This window comes from Lipophrys pholis (assembly GCF_963383615.2).
Source record: "Lipophrys pholis genome assembly, chromosome: 20".
Lineage (NCBI taxonomy): Eukaryota > Metazoa > Chordata > Actinopteri > Blenniiformes > Blenniidae > Lipophrys > Lipophrys pholis.
Window position 1 is genome coordinate 9,574,706 of NC_137648.1, and position 13,951 is coordinate 9,588,656.

A 13,951-nucleotide genomic window follows, 5' to 3' on the forward strand; every position below is an offset into this window, starting at 1 on the left:
CCTTTGCGGGAAATCTAAATATCTACTGTATGTAGTATTAATCAAATGTTCTGCGATGTCCTTCTTTATTGTCTCACATATTTGTCACTTTTGCATTAAAAAGCAATAGCAAAGATGACCTCTTATTGCATAGACATATTATTATGAGGAGATTTGAAGGCATGGATACTTAAAGACAGAAAAAATGATTGAATTAATTAGGCACATTTGGGGGGGGGGGGGGGACAAGCGTATGTATAACAGAAAGTTGTATCTATTTTACTTTTTTTCACTCTTTTGATTGATTGAAAACCTTATAAAAAAAATCATATAGACAATACATTGTACACTCTTGTCTATTATTAAATGTGTTAAATGTATGTTTTACTCCTACCAGATGAGTTTTCATAACTCTTAAAAGTCTCCGTTGTTTGACCCAGTGAGGATGGATGGAGCTGCACGGTGCCTGCGGGCTGCAGCAGATCTACAAAACACCACGGCTGCAGCTGTCTTCACCGCCAGCCTGAGCAGTTCTATCCAGAGCTTACATTCCTCCACAGTGAAGCTGTCAGGGGGGCGTGCACGTCACAGGGCCGGCCTTTTTACGCCAGCAGGGACACTGATCATCCACCGAGCTTCACCATGGCATCTGTACTGCACTGCTCACCCTTTTCCTTGTGTATTATTTATTTGTCGCTGCTGTTTGCCGGTGTGTTTTGCGACGCCGACGCGGAGGACGAACATGCCAAGCACGCATACACGGTGGAGATGTTCAACGAGGCGGTGCCCACTGCACCCCACTTTGTCATGTTCTTCGCCCCGTGGTGAGTGGACACTTTCCCAAGTTCCTGCAGACAAAGTGAAGTAAACGGACTGACATTTGCATTTGTCGAAAGTAGGTAAAAGTGCCCGCAACCGCGAGGCGAGAGCAAACCGGCGTATTTGCACGCAAGCTAGTTAGCATGGAAGCTAGCTGGCTCTCCCACTCATTCCCTAAGGAAAGCCGGTGTGGTTAGCTTAGCGGCTAACTAGCACAGCTGAGCTGTTTAAACACTTTTAAACGTGCCGCCCTGCTCACGGGACTAAAAGTTTACACGCTGACAATGAGTTTGCCCAACTTGTTTTTAATTTTGCACTTGTTTGATGCAGTTTGCGGCGTTTGTTTTAGAGCTCAGTGGCAGTTGAAAGTTGTAGCTGTGCGCTTACGTGGCAAGCACTGATTGAGCGGCGTTATGTCAGAGGTTCACAAGACCTGGTCCGCGGCCTCTCGCGGGTCCGGGACAGCTCCGAGGAGGTCACACTTATCGGATGAGTCACTTTGTGTGTTCATAGATCACTGCTATGGAGATAAATATCAGATCAAAACGCATCAAAGAGCAGCAGCACCACCATTTAAACGGACACATTGAAGATCAAATGAGACTTTTGTGCAAAAACAACTATTAAAAGTGCAGTGTTGTCTCCATATCCTGGAAGTAAACACGTATAACTGTGCATTCAATGGGTGATTGTGAGAAGTAAAGTGTACAGCTGGCTGTGAAGCTATATGCAAATGTTGATTCAGTAGTGAAACTTTTTTACATGTCAAGGATACCAATGACCGAAATCTCTAACGGCAACCTCCGAAAGCTCAGCGATCCCATTTCTAACTTTGACTGTGGTGCCGCACTAAAGTTTAGTCTGTATTGAATTTGAATGGTCTCTACTCTATTGCATTGTTTTTCATTTAATCATCTGTTTGTTTTCGTCTGAGCAGCATCGGCATTGAAATATGTAAAATATTATTCAAAGAGGGGCCTCAGCATGATCATCCCATCTAAAGCTCATAAAACACAAGTCAGATATGTTGAGATCAGTATACCTGGCTGTGTAATCTTTTACTGAAGTAAATCAAGATTCAGAGGATTGAGGTTTTTAGTCTGGTCAATGACCCCTTCATATTTCATATTCTGTTAGTGTATTCAATTAAAGAATAAACTGTATATCTTCAGTAGGAATACTTTGTAAAATTCAAAGTCCTTCAGGCTGTCTGTGTCAGGAATAACAGTGATACGAAGGAGGGATCCTAATGTGTGTGAACGCATCAAGAACTTTGAAACTACATAAGAAGGTCGGCATAATATTTACAGTAGTTTGGTTAACGGATCGAGACGCTTCGATTCCTCCACTCACAGTAAAGGCTTCGTGTTGTGTTCAGGTGCGGTCATTGCCAGAGGTTACAGCCAGCATGGAACGAGCTGGCAGACAAGTACAACAGCATGGACGATCCCCCGGCGTATGTGGTGAAAGTCGACTGTGTCCAGGACACCAAGTTCTGCTCCAACGTGCACGGTGTCCGAGGCTACCCTACGTGAGTTCTCCAGTCACACCTCACCGTCGGCCTCATTTCTTCTGTTTATCATTCTTCAGCCAGGACAAGGTCAGCTGAGATCATTTCGTTTTTATTGGTGAATGGAAGATAATGATGCAGCGTGCGTTGTATTCTGGGTAAAACACGTCCTAATGTATGGACAGAAGTGACACTTTGACCTGCACTTAGTATTCTGCCATGATCTTAATGACATCGTCCTGAATGTTACTGCAGGTTTAGTGCTGAACCTGTGCAAGCTCAGCAGTCTTCAGATAATCATTGACAGTCTGTTTTTATTTGTAACTTTATGTTGCTGACTCCTCAAGCTGGCTGGACTATTTACTTATTTGTCATGCTGTAGCTTGTGACCATAATGTTCTCTGATGCAGCTCTTGTTTTTTGTTCATTTAGGCTGAAGTTGTTTAAGCCAGAGCAGGAAGCAGTGAAGTACCAGGGGCCCAGAGATCTGCAGTCTCTGGAGACCTGGATGCTGAAGACACTCCAGGAGGAGCCTGAGGTGAGTTGGGCTCATTGATTTTATTCTGTTTTTACTCTCAACTCTGTAAGAATGAGGTTAATTCCTGCTGTATGCCTTCCAGGAGCCGGAGAGTGACCCAGAGCCCCCTAAAGCCCCTGAGCCTAAACAGGGAATGTATGAGCTCACTGCCCTCAACTTCAAGGTCCACATCGCCAAAGGTGAAGATCAAGTTTGAGAGATGAAAGTATAACAGAAAAGAGCATTTGCTCTTGTGTAATTCTGCATCCTGCCATCACACAAGTATTTCAGTTTCATTCAATTTTTTTTAAATGTGTTTTCACACACACTGAGTAGTGTTTTTGGACCCCTCGTTAGAGAATGGAAAAACTTCATCGCCCTCATTTACATAACTGGCATTTCAACGGCTCACGATCCACAGCATCATTCTCTCCTCATCTCGCGTCACCTCACGTTTCTGGATTTTATTTATTTATTTTTTGTAGACAACGTCTGAGAAAACAAGCAGCACTCACGATAATTGTCTCGTTGAAATTACAGCCGTAAAGCTCCACTGAAGTCGAGTGTTTTGGTTCTCAAGAAAAATAAACGATTACTTGTTTGGAGACCGAAAAGGCAGGATATGACATAGGCATGTTTCAAACTGTTTATAGGTCCCACCTTCACATGTTGGCAACAGAGCTGCAATAAATGTTGTGTGATTAGTCGCGTGGAACCCGTAGGTGGTGTATATTTTCATTTTCCGCCGGCTATGGTGAGATGATTTGTACATTAATCCACTCAAGAATGGAGACCCACAATCCTCAAAGTGTGTGACTGTTCATGGCTTCTTCTTTTCCACACACTGACTTGTTTTCCATCCATGTTTCATGGTTTCTGTCCTAAATGGGTTTTCTCGTCCTCCGTCAGGTGCTCATTTTATAAAGTTCTTCGCGCCGTGGTGTGGGCACTGCAAAGCCATGGCCCCCACCTGGGAGCAGCTGGCCACCACCTTCGAGCACTCGGACAGTGTGAAGATAGGAAAGGCAAGTGCAGCTTCACAATCCCGGTCGTTTCTATTTCAGTTTGTAGAAGTCATGACTTGATAGATCAAGATTATCTCTGGGGGACAATTCTAGAAAGTGTTTCACAGCAGACCTGCTTGGTAGTTTTATGCCAGATGCCCGTCTTGAGCTGTCGTGGGTGTTGAGACTCCCTGAGTTCAGGGACTCGCGTTGCTGACCTGCTGTTCTTAACAGCAAACTTCTGCTTACAAGTTTGGTTTTCTAACCTCTAATCCACCGCAGCCCCTGTTGATGCCATATCGATGAAACCTTTATGAAGGCATTGCTTCCTGCTTTATTATATTTCTCTTTATTACCCTGAAGCTTTTGTGCATAACTGGGCGGTGTTAGAAAAGTCATTTGAATACAAAAAAGATAATTGGTGTGAAATTGCACCAGAGTAAATTGGGGAAGTCTCAGATTTGTCCAGCTCCAGCACACTCTCAAAGATCTGGTCATTGATGACCCCGCCGGCCACATGCAGCCTCCTTAAAGGAATCACTGAACTTATGAAGCGAATACAAAATGAGTTTACACAACAGTTTATTTTTCATTTTGTAGGTGGCTACTTTATTCCACGGGTGTGTATCGTCCATGCTTGTGGACGTCCTTTTCCCCACCTCCATTTGTTTTGTTGAAAAACAAGCACGTTTATTCTTTTAATCTCTTAATATTTGCTGATAACTTGACAATCGTTTCCACCACAGGCTGATGCTCAGAGGTTGACAAAAACTTTGAGATGTGCCGGCATACATTTAATCTCCAAAAATATTTATCGACTACATTTTGATCCTGAGATCGTCTCAAGGACAAACATAGCTTTCATCTGTTGTGCAATTCACACTTTTATTTAGGTTTGATGTTTACCAGTCAGCAGGCAGGTGAAGTTTTTGATGGCGTATTAAAAATGTGGACTTTTTCCTTGTAACAGAAGTTGAAACCGTCCTTCATATAAACTCTCTGGTCTTCATATTTTGTCTTTTGACCATTAAAAGGAAACCTACTGATTGGCACATCGGTGTTGGGGAAAATGAGAGCTGAGGCAGAAGTCTGGGAAGATGGACTCGGAGAGTCACATACTTGTGATGGTCATTTCGTTAATCACCGTCTTCCTCACTCTCTATGCTGTTTACAAACACTTCACTTGCCTTTGTACAAAGATAAAGCAGCTATTCAACCTTGAGCTTTTAGCAGCAAACAAGAGATAAAAGAACACATCCCACTGCCGTTTTTTGGGGCAATTGCGTCATTTAGTGGGTTTTGGTTTTCCCCCATTCCTCGTCTGCAGGATAAAGATTCCTCCTGCGGTACACTTGTTGCCAAACACATACTGAGATGTCGACGTGGCGCTCTTATCTGTGTGACAGAACAGGATGCTACTCATGTATTTAAACGGTCTGTTTACCCAGTAGCTTATTAAACAAACCCCCTCACAGGATCCGTGTCTGCAGTTATCTTTGGTTCCACTAATGTCACGTCCATGTGTTTGTGACGTAGGTGGACTGTACGCAGCACTACGAGGCGTGCTCTGAGAACGGCGTGCGAGGATATCCCACACTGCTCTTCTTCCACAACGGACAAAAGGTACGCAGTGATGCATCGACGCGAGTCACTCTTTGGCTTCAGCCTCCGTGTTGCCTCTCAACACCTTGTGTTTCACTGCAAGACGACAACCTCTGATTGTGAAACTCACATTAATGTCAAATGATAGACTCATTGGCGCTTCTTGGGATTCTGATAAGTCGATCTTTAAAAAGCATCAACGTTTCTTCTAAGCGGCGGTGACTTCAGAGTAATTTAAATCAGCTGCACTTATTCTCACATTTATTGATTTTTTGCAGACTGAACAGTACAAAGGGAAGAGAGACCTGGAGTCTTTCAAAGACTTTGTGGACAACCAGCTGAAGGCGACGGTCGCAGCCGAGGAAGAGCAGGAGCCGAGCGAGGAGCAAAAAGCCAACGAGCTCCCCACCGATGAGCCAGCCAAAGAGGAAGAAAAGGTGGGAAGAGCAAAAGGGATCACAGTCATGATGGAAGATCTGTGTGCTATTTGGTCTGTTGTTTATTGCTGCTTCATGTTGCGGGATATAAATCTTTAATGTTCCAACTTCAGATTTTTCAGGCTTTCTTTTGTTCCCTTGTCAGATTTGTACACAAGCATTTATGTGGTTGAAGTGATCCAACATAAACATTCTTCTTACTAGTATCTGAGGCAGAATTAGTTTTCCTGTTTGATTCCTTTAGGGGACCAAGTAACTCCACATAAACAAGAGTTAGGAACTCAGTGCCCACATAACTACTACTTTCGCAAGAAGAACTATTTCCTGGTGATCGATGCCAGAGTTTTACTTCCACGTGACTGCAGTACCGACAGACCACATCCCAGCTACTACCCACTGTCTGCCTGTTTGTTCATCTTAACTTTCCACTGAGTCTCCTGATGAAGTCGGTCACAGTTGTGCAACGCTTTAAACATGAATCTCTGCCTTTTTCTGTCCTCTGTCTGCAGTCCAGCGTGTTGGTCTTAACTGAGGCAAACTTCGACGAGTCGGTAGCCAAGGGCTTCACCTTTATTAAATTTTACGCTCCATGGTAAGATCATTATGACATAAGGAACAAATAGTGAAGTCATTGCAGTAAGGAATGAATAAATAAATACTGAATTTAGATCCGTACCTAAGCTTGTCAATTCAAACCTATTGTAAGAACTGAAACACTTGGGTATAGGTTTTTTTTTGGGGACTCGAATAACTCGAAGTACTTAAATTGCATAGAGCATTTTTTTTTACTGAGTGTGTGAGGTTAAGTCGCCCCCACAGAGCTTCAACCACAGTGCACTGCCACAACTCTCACACCAAGCAGTAGGTTTTGGTTGATTGCTCAAAATCCTGATGTTTTTCACATAAGATATTGTTGCTGCTGGAGTCATTATGCAATAGAAAACTTAAGAGTTAAGCTTTTTATTGCCTAACTTTTAGTCCCTGTTACATAAAATAGATATTTCAATATAGAAACCATTGATTCAGAGCTATAAGTAACATGTTTAGTCTCAAGTGTATGCAGACATTTTAAATTAAAAAGGACAGGGGTGTGGGAAATGAAAAGTAAACAAGTTTGTTCTGTGTTTTGAACCGTCTTTTCTGAGAGACGTGTCTTTTAGCTGAAGTGACGTAACTCCCAGGTTATCCTACTGTCTAGGTGCGGTCACTGTAAGAATCTCGCTCCAACATGGGAGGATCTCTCCCAGAAGGAGTTTCCCGGTCTCACTGACGTCAAGATTGCCAAAGTGGACTGCACCGTCGAGCGCACCCTCTGCAACAAGTACTCCGTAAGTACACTTGGACGTGGTCCACGCTGCGCACAGTGCGCCACCACTTGCCCATAAAGTGCACATGTTGCACTCAGACTCGCGCTCCCTCGTCCGCATGCTCCTTCTGTCAGCTTTTTTATTTCCACAAGATTAAGTGTGGTATACTGGACGCAGTAAAAGTAAGCTGCTGGTTTATCTCACAGTCATAAAATAATACAGCTGCCACATACTTTAATTAGCTGCTGCAGACTAAAATCCTAAGGCAGGTTTAATGCCGTCGTGGCCAGAGGACTGCTGGCGGACGATCAGCTTGGGACGTCGGTGGAATTTCAGTCGCCGTGAGGAAATCCAAAGGTATTATCTAATGTTGACAAGTGGGAAGATGCAGATTCCTGTGATATTACCGACATGAAATCAATAACAAAACAGAACATCTCGTGTTGTATCATGTTTTTCAGCTCCGTCTTTGAAAACTGCTGTATTGCTCTGATATTATTCAGCCAAGTTCTGCATTACAAAAGCAGGGAGGTGAACTCAGCCATGCACAGCTACTGGTGCTGGGTGGTGGTGGTGGTGTTAACACGTCATTCAGAAGCTGTGAAGGGCAGAGAGGATGAGGCTCTGTGGGAGGAGCAGGCAGTGTAGCTGGAGCAGAACGAGTGAGGCAGGAGATCAATGTGAGGAAGAGACACTGGAGACCGTACAAAACACTTTATGTAACAAGGAAACGTCTGAGAAGCTTGGAAAAGTTCAACCCGTGTCCCATTACAGTATTGTCTAAAAATGCTAACGGCTGTTTGATTCCATGTGGTTTTAATGTCTTTTATCTTAATTTTAGAAATGTAAATTAACGTCTTCATTAAAACAAGAATTGATCTGCAACCCCTTCATCCAACTCGGAGCTTTGTAAACCGGGGGAGGGGCCATGATGTCAGTTGTTTTTGTCATTTGTGCTTTAGCGCTGCACGTGTGTGAAATCGTTGTTTTAAGGGCTGGAATCTCTTTCCGTGCAGGTGCGAGGTTACCCCACCCTCATCATCTTCAGAGCCGGCGAGCAGGGCGACGAGCATCACGGCGGCCGCGATCTGGAGAGCCTGCACACATTCGTGATGCGGCAGGCAAGAGACGAGCTGTAAGAGCGGGCAGGTCGACGCTCCTTATCCACCACTCTCCTCGCCCACTCTGCATATCTGGCCAGTAGGACACTCGCTCTGCGTCCTACAGCAGCCAAATCCTCTCTCTCTCCCCCCCCCCCCCCTCCTCTCTCTCTCTCTCTCTCCACTCGGGTTCTCTTCAGAAAGGAGTCAGCCAGCGACAGACAGACAGTTGTCTGTTCTTTCTCCAGTGTTTCAAGGACAAAACCTGCAGAGTGTTTGGGATGTGAATGTATTTCTCATTGCTGCTGCTCAACCTTGATTTTTTTATTTTTTTATTTTTTTGGGTAGTTTGGTATCAATCAGGTCTGCAAATGAAGAAGCGAGTCTCTGCAAGCACTGTTCAGTCAATCAGAAGCAGAACTCCCTGCACATAGGAATTTCTAAAAGGGTGGCACTAAACGTTGCTTGTTTAAAGAAAAAGAATCAATAGTTTCTGACTTGTGTAGCCATTTGACTTTTTTCAGTGCAAAATTTTACAAATGGGATTTGTTGTGAAATCAGAAGCCATTTGGTATTTAACAATCAAACGGCTGTGAAGCCGCAGCAGCGCCCCCAATGTGAAGCTGAGCGTTAAGTTGAAGGTACTTTGTATCCTCGCCAGTGATGGCCTATCTGACTTAACTCTCAGGGAAAACGCCCACGCGGCTGGAAGAAGCTGCGACGGTGGCGTCATTGTTATCACAGGAGTCTGATAGTGGGCTCGCTGGACGTCACGTTCTGTCGTCCCAAATGTTTACCGAGCCGCTCGAATCTGATCAGACGCCTGTGATCCTAATGAGCCGTGACTCTCCGCTCCTCCTGGCACTCCGAGTCTCAGGCCTGGATCATGCTGCCCCATTTCTCTGTTACTGAACTAGTTTTTGAAATGTTGAGAAGTTGTTTGGTTTTAAAACCCATACCAATGCACTTTGTTTGAAATGTTTCACGGTTCTTTCACACCGCCGGGTTTATCAAGACAGTTTTTGTTCCATATCAACGCGGCAAAATATGCCAATTCACCTCTGTTGCTCATCTTTTCTCGCACCAGAGGTTGTAACAGCGGCGAGTGTGTGTTTGCACAAGCGGGTGAAACAGCAAAGGTCGACCACACGCCATTAATAAATTGGACGTTGTGCGTTTTGTTGCTGGAAGCCAGATTTCTGTGCAAAAATCCCACCAGGCGGTCTCGGTCTCTGCTTGGCACTTCATGAAAAGCTCTCTAAAAAGCTCACAGTACTTTTGGAAGTGGCGTAGGTCTCCATAAAACTGGTCCTGGTTAATGTAAAAGCACGAGAGGGCCTGCAGGTCCACGTTAGACAGATGTGAGGATCCAAACCTGGCAAGTTGTTGAGGTCGAAACGGGCAGCTCTTCAGGTAAAATGCTTTTTAAGAAGAACTTGAGCACCGATTCGTGTTCACTCACGAGTGAATTGATCTGTGAATCTGGTTTTAACGTCCTTTTCTAACCGTGTTCACTGAATCGATGCATCAGACCAAAAATAAAAAACCCACCAATTCCCACATTAAACAAAGTTAGTTCTTTGGAGATTCGTCGTAACCCCGAGTGTCGCAGCAGTTGCAGTTTTCCGGTGTGTTTTTCCGATGAAGCGTTGCAGTAAAGCTCAGCCACCTGTCAGGCCGTGACCGCCGCAGTGCAAATGCTCTTTGACCCATGTTATGTGAAAATGATGTGGCCCGTGATGCAGGGGGCACCATTTATTGAACCCAGGTACACAAACAGTCAAAGACACAGCAGTTTCTTTTTGTCAGTAAAAGTTTTTTATGGATAGCACATGGTCTAAGGAACTCCAGTGACGGAAGTGTTTTTTTTTTTTTTTTCTTCCTTTCAATGGGACGTGGTTTGTGCACTTCCCAGAGATTTTATACAAAAAGGGTGAATAATGGCAAGTTGTAACATGAGATTTCGTAATAAAAAAATTTCAAAAATAAGTTTGTCTTTTCACTTTGTTCTCGCATCGGTCTCTGTTAATAATGTGATTTCTTTTTAATAAAAGGTGCAATAAATAAGCTGAGAATGTACAAGTATTTACAAAGAAAAAAAAAAAACATGATCACAAATGTAAACAGCAGCTTACCAGAGGTATATTTTGTAATTTTAGGATTGATTAGGCACATAAGGTACTTCTGATTCTTATTGGTATTAGTTTTTTATTAAAATATGTTCTCTAGAATTCAGTCAAAGCTCACAGTAACATGTTCAGTGGGGAAGATGTGGCCACTGGACACAAATCTCGGCGTCATTTCACCCTCTGGGTATGAGGAGAAATAAAAAAAAAAAAGGCGAGCAGCTAATTTCAGAACGCTGACACAAACCGTCCCGCTGCCTGTTTTGGACCCGCTGAAAGTTTTTCCACAATCTCTTGACGGCTCGTCAGGGGGCGGGGGTGGAAGCGTTTGTTAACTTTGCGAGTGCAGCAACATGGAAATGGCCATTTGCGGCATGTCGGAGGGATAAGGCAGTATTCTTCACTTCTTTGGAGAAAAACATCACTTCAGCCACAACATGCATCATGTTGAAGCAGCTCGGTGAATCGCAGCCCCGCTCGAGCCGCGCAAATATTGACACGGACGGGATATTTGGAGCAGCGCGCTGCTAAAATAGACTGCGGTCACTTTGGTTCAGTCCATATTATATTTTGGGATGGCAAATATGGCTTGTGAAGAAAAAAAAAAAAAAAAAAAAGAGGAAGGAAACGTGAACGTAAATGTATCATTCAGACGGCTCTGAATTGTTTGGCTTAACGACACCGAGTCAGAAAAACGTGTATTTTCCCCATCTAACGCAGACGCTTTAGACACACTCCTCTGCTTTTGGAGTTTGAGGCTGAGTCGGCCCCACAGTGTCCCTCTGCTTTTAGAGACGTTGCTCATCAGTAATCCCTCCGGCCTCCTCGGAGAACCGAATCCACCAACGGAGGAGACGAGGGAGTGAGGAAAGCGGCACTCTGACTGGTCCCACAACACTTCAGTTTCATCCTCGGTGTCTCGGCGAGGGCAGTAGGGGCCGTCGCCTCTTCAGCATTCATACTCACACTTCTAAAAAAATAAAATAAAATAAAAAATACAAACTTAAGCTCTCCCTCCTCTTCCCGCTCAAACACACTCAGTCATTCAGTTGCAGACCCACGAGGGGAAGACTCCAGTCCACTGGTCGCGAAGGTGGCGGACACTGATCAACACCGACGTGGTGTCCATTCTGCAAAGTGTCCCCTTGAATGTGTAGATACGTGGACGCTCTGAGCCGTCCCAAGATTACCGGAATACAGCATGTGAAGTGGACATTCCTCGCAGGTTAGGGATTTGGGCAGGAAACTGTGGCGTCTACCTGAGGTCGACCTCACCCGGCTCTCAAAAGAAACGCCGTCGGGTCATGAACGGCGTCAGTGGCAGCCGCAGGCTCGCACCACCATGTTCTTGTATTTCTTTAATATGACGTTGGAGTTGTCGTCGAAGTAGAGCACAGAAATGGCGTGGAGCTTGGTTGGCGCGCAGCACGGCTTCGGGACGTTCTCCGGGTTCATCAGGTGAACCTGAAAGTGACGGGATGACTTCATAAAAAAAACATGTCCAGTGTTTTTTGTGTTCACATGAACCAAAGTTTCCAAGGTATGCAGAAAAACAATTAAATTCTCAATGAGGATCTTAGTTTTTTGTTTTTCACATCGCAGATAGAGTCAATAAGATATCTCACATATCATGTGGCTGTTTTGTCAATCATTTTTTAATTTCCTAAAATGTCTTAAAAACTTACAAATGTCCCTGGTTCAAGTCCAGCTTAGGGTTTTGTTTTGTTTTGTTTTGTTTTGTTTCAATCTGGAGTTTACATATTCTTTCTCTGCACGCATGGGTTTTCACATTTCTTCTTTTTTTTTTTTGCTATTTCATTCAGTTCAAAATAAATACATAAAATACAAGAGCAAGCGTTAAGTGCTTTTTACCCGGGATGCACAACAACTTTTTGTTCCCTCCTCCTCACACCCGATGCTGGCACTGATAACATTTTTAACAGTTTATATTCACACCTGAGGTAAAAAAAAAGGCAAAGACTTTTTATCTCTATTTTTTTTATCTTTTTCAGAAACAGTGAAAAATACCCACACCGGTGAGGGAAGGGCCATATTTATGCTTGATGTGACGCATCAATATGATGTAATGCTCGTGATAACGGCAGGCAGGAGCGTCACAAAACAAACGGGCGGAAAACGAGTGAAATCAAGGCAGTGTCGGCGATTTACAATTGGATCTATTTATCTGGTTATGTGCTTCCCTACTTTTTTACTAATCACAATATTACATATTCATTTAGCTTTAAACTCTTAAAAAGGCCACTAGGCAGTCACAATGATATGTGTCGGCTACGATTCTGCCTCCACTAGATGACTCGTACCAGCTCCGCCACAAACTGCTGGCAGAGGAGGGAGACGGAGCCAAACAGTCTTTCCTACACCGTGTCAATGACAGACGAAACGCTAACTGTGGTGAACCGGGGCGGGACGTTCTTACCAGCGTCTGCACAATGGCGTGGTTGGTGGCGTTCATGTGGGCATTAAGAGGGAAGGAGCACTCTCCGTCACAGTAGTTGGCCGCGTAGCCTTCGGGAGCGATGATCCAGTCCTGAGAGAAACGCAGGGAACCAGTCTGCTTTACTCGTAATAAAAAAAAAATTTAAAAAAATAAAAAAACCCTTCCGCTTTTTATCATTCAGCCTTTGTCACTGAGCATCTGTGGTGTTGTATTGTGTGCCAACAACTGTCAGGAGCAGCTGTTCAAGTTATTGTCTGTGTTTATTTTAATATTAAGTGGACGTTTTGAGCCTAAAAAAAGAAGCAGACGAGAACACAGTGTTTCCCTGCAGAGGCCCACCGGCCTCCTGTTGGTAAACTCCGAGTTAACCTCGTCTCTGAGGACAGATCCCGGCTCAGACGCTGCCGTCTGTGGAATCACTCAGGGAAGCAATACTTCTCTCCTCCTTCCTTCCTTCCTCCCTGTGTCTTACTGTTTCGCTCTGACAAATTCTCAGCATGTTTTACCTCATTCGGACTTGTTTTTGTATTTTTTATCTAGTGCACCATCCTGTCTGTGTCAATAATCTGTCTGTCTTTCTCCTCTTCACTGTCCTGCCCGTCTCTCCCCGTCCGTCAGCCTCTCTCTTCACCGTGTGTGTGGACATGCATTACTCATGTTGTGGGAATATAAACCCCATTCATGGAGTCACATTATGAAAGCGTACAATTTGCTTTTGAGAGGAAAAAGTATGTTCACAAAAACCCTTATTTGTGTGACAATAAAATAGGAACCATTTCATATTCAAATGTAATGAGGTCTTTTGAAATAACAAGGTGGAGGTCAATGTTGTGGGGGATCAGGGCTGATATTTACAGTTGGATATGGGGCGTTTATTTCTTACTGTAACTTAAAGCTTAACTTAAATACTTTAGTTACATGGATTTGTTTTCCACGAGTGCACAAAAAACAAACAACTAAAACAAACTGGTTAGAGTGAAGTTAGAGTTAAGGTTAATAAAATCAATAATACATTTCCCCGTGTGTGTCTGAGCTTGATCTCCCTCTGATGTCAGTAATGTGTTACACATCTGAATCGGTAGCTTTGTAGGA

The 13,951-nt window shown here is 43.9% G+C and overlaps 2 protein-coding genes across 2 annotated transcripts in view; one reads left to right on the forward strand and one right to left on the reverse strand.

Moving 5' to 3' along the window:
- The first annotated feature begins 572 nt into the window (after positions 1-572).
- Positions 573-10,256, forward strand: txndc5 (thioredoxin domain containing 5). Its single transcript, XM_080489326.1, has 10 exons — positions 573-803; positions 2,177-2,329; positions 2,741-2,846; positions 2,929-3,025; positions 3,735-3,850; positions 5,366-5,452; positions 5,710-5,868; positions 6,378-6,460; positions 7,067-7,196; positions 8,192-10,256. The coding sequence occupies exons 1-10, from the start codon at positions 622-624 to the stop codon at positions 8,312-8,314; spliced, it is 1,236 nt and encodes a 411-aa protein (XP_080345452.1). The 5' UTR covers positions 573-621; the 3' UTR covers positions 8,315-10,256.
- Positions 10,226-13,951, reverse strand: part of bmp6 (bone morphogenetic protein 6) — a 44,378-nt gene continuing 40,652 nt past the window's right edge. Inside the window, exons 6-7 of the mRNA XM_080489325.1 lie at positions 12,839-12,949; positions 10,226-11,865 (exon numbers count right to left, since the gene is read on the reverse strand). Of these exons, the coding sequence (XP_080345451.1) occupies positions 11,716-11,865; positions 12,839-12,949 (261 nt within the window). The 3' untranslated portion in view covers positions 10,226-11,715. The remainder of the gene's footprint in view (positions 11,866-12,838; positions 12,950-13,951) is intronic.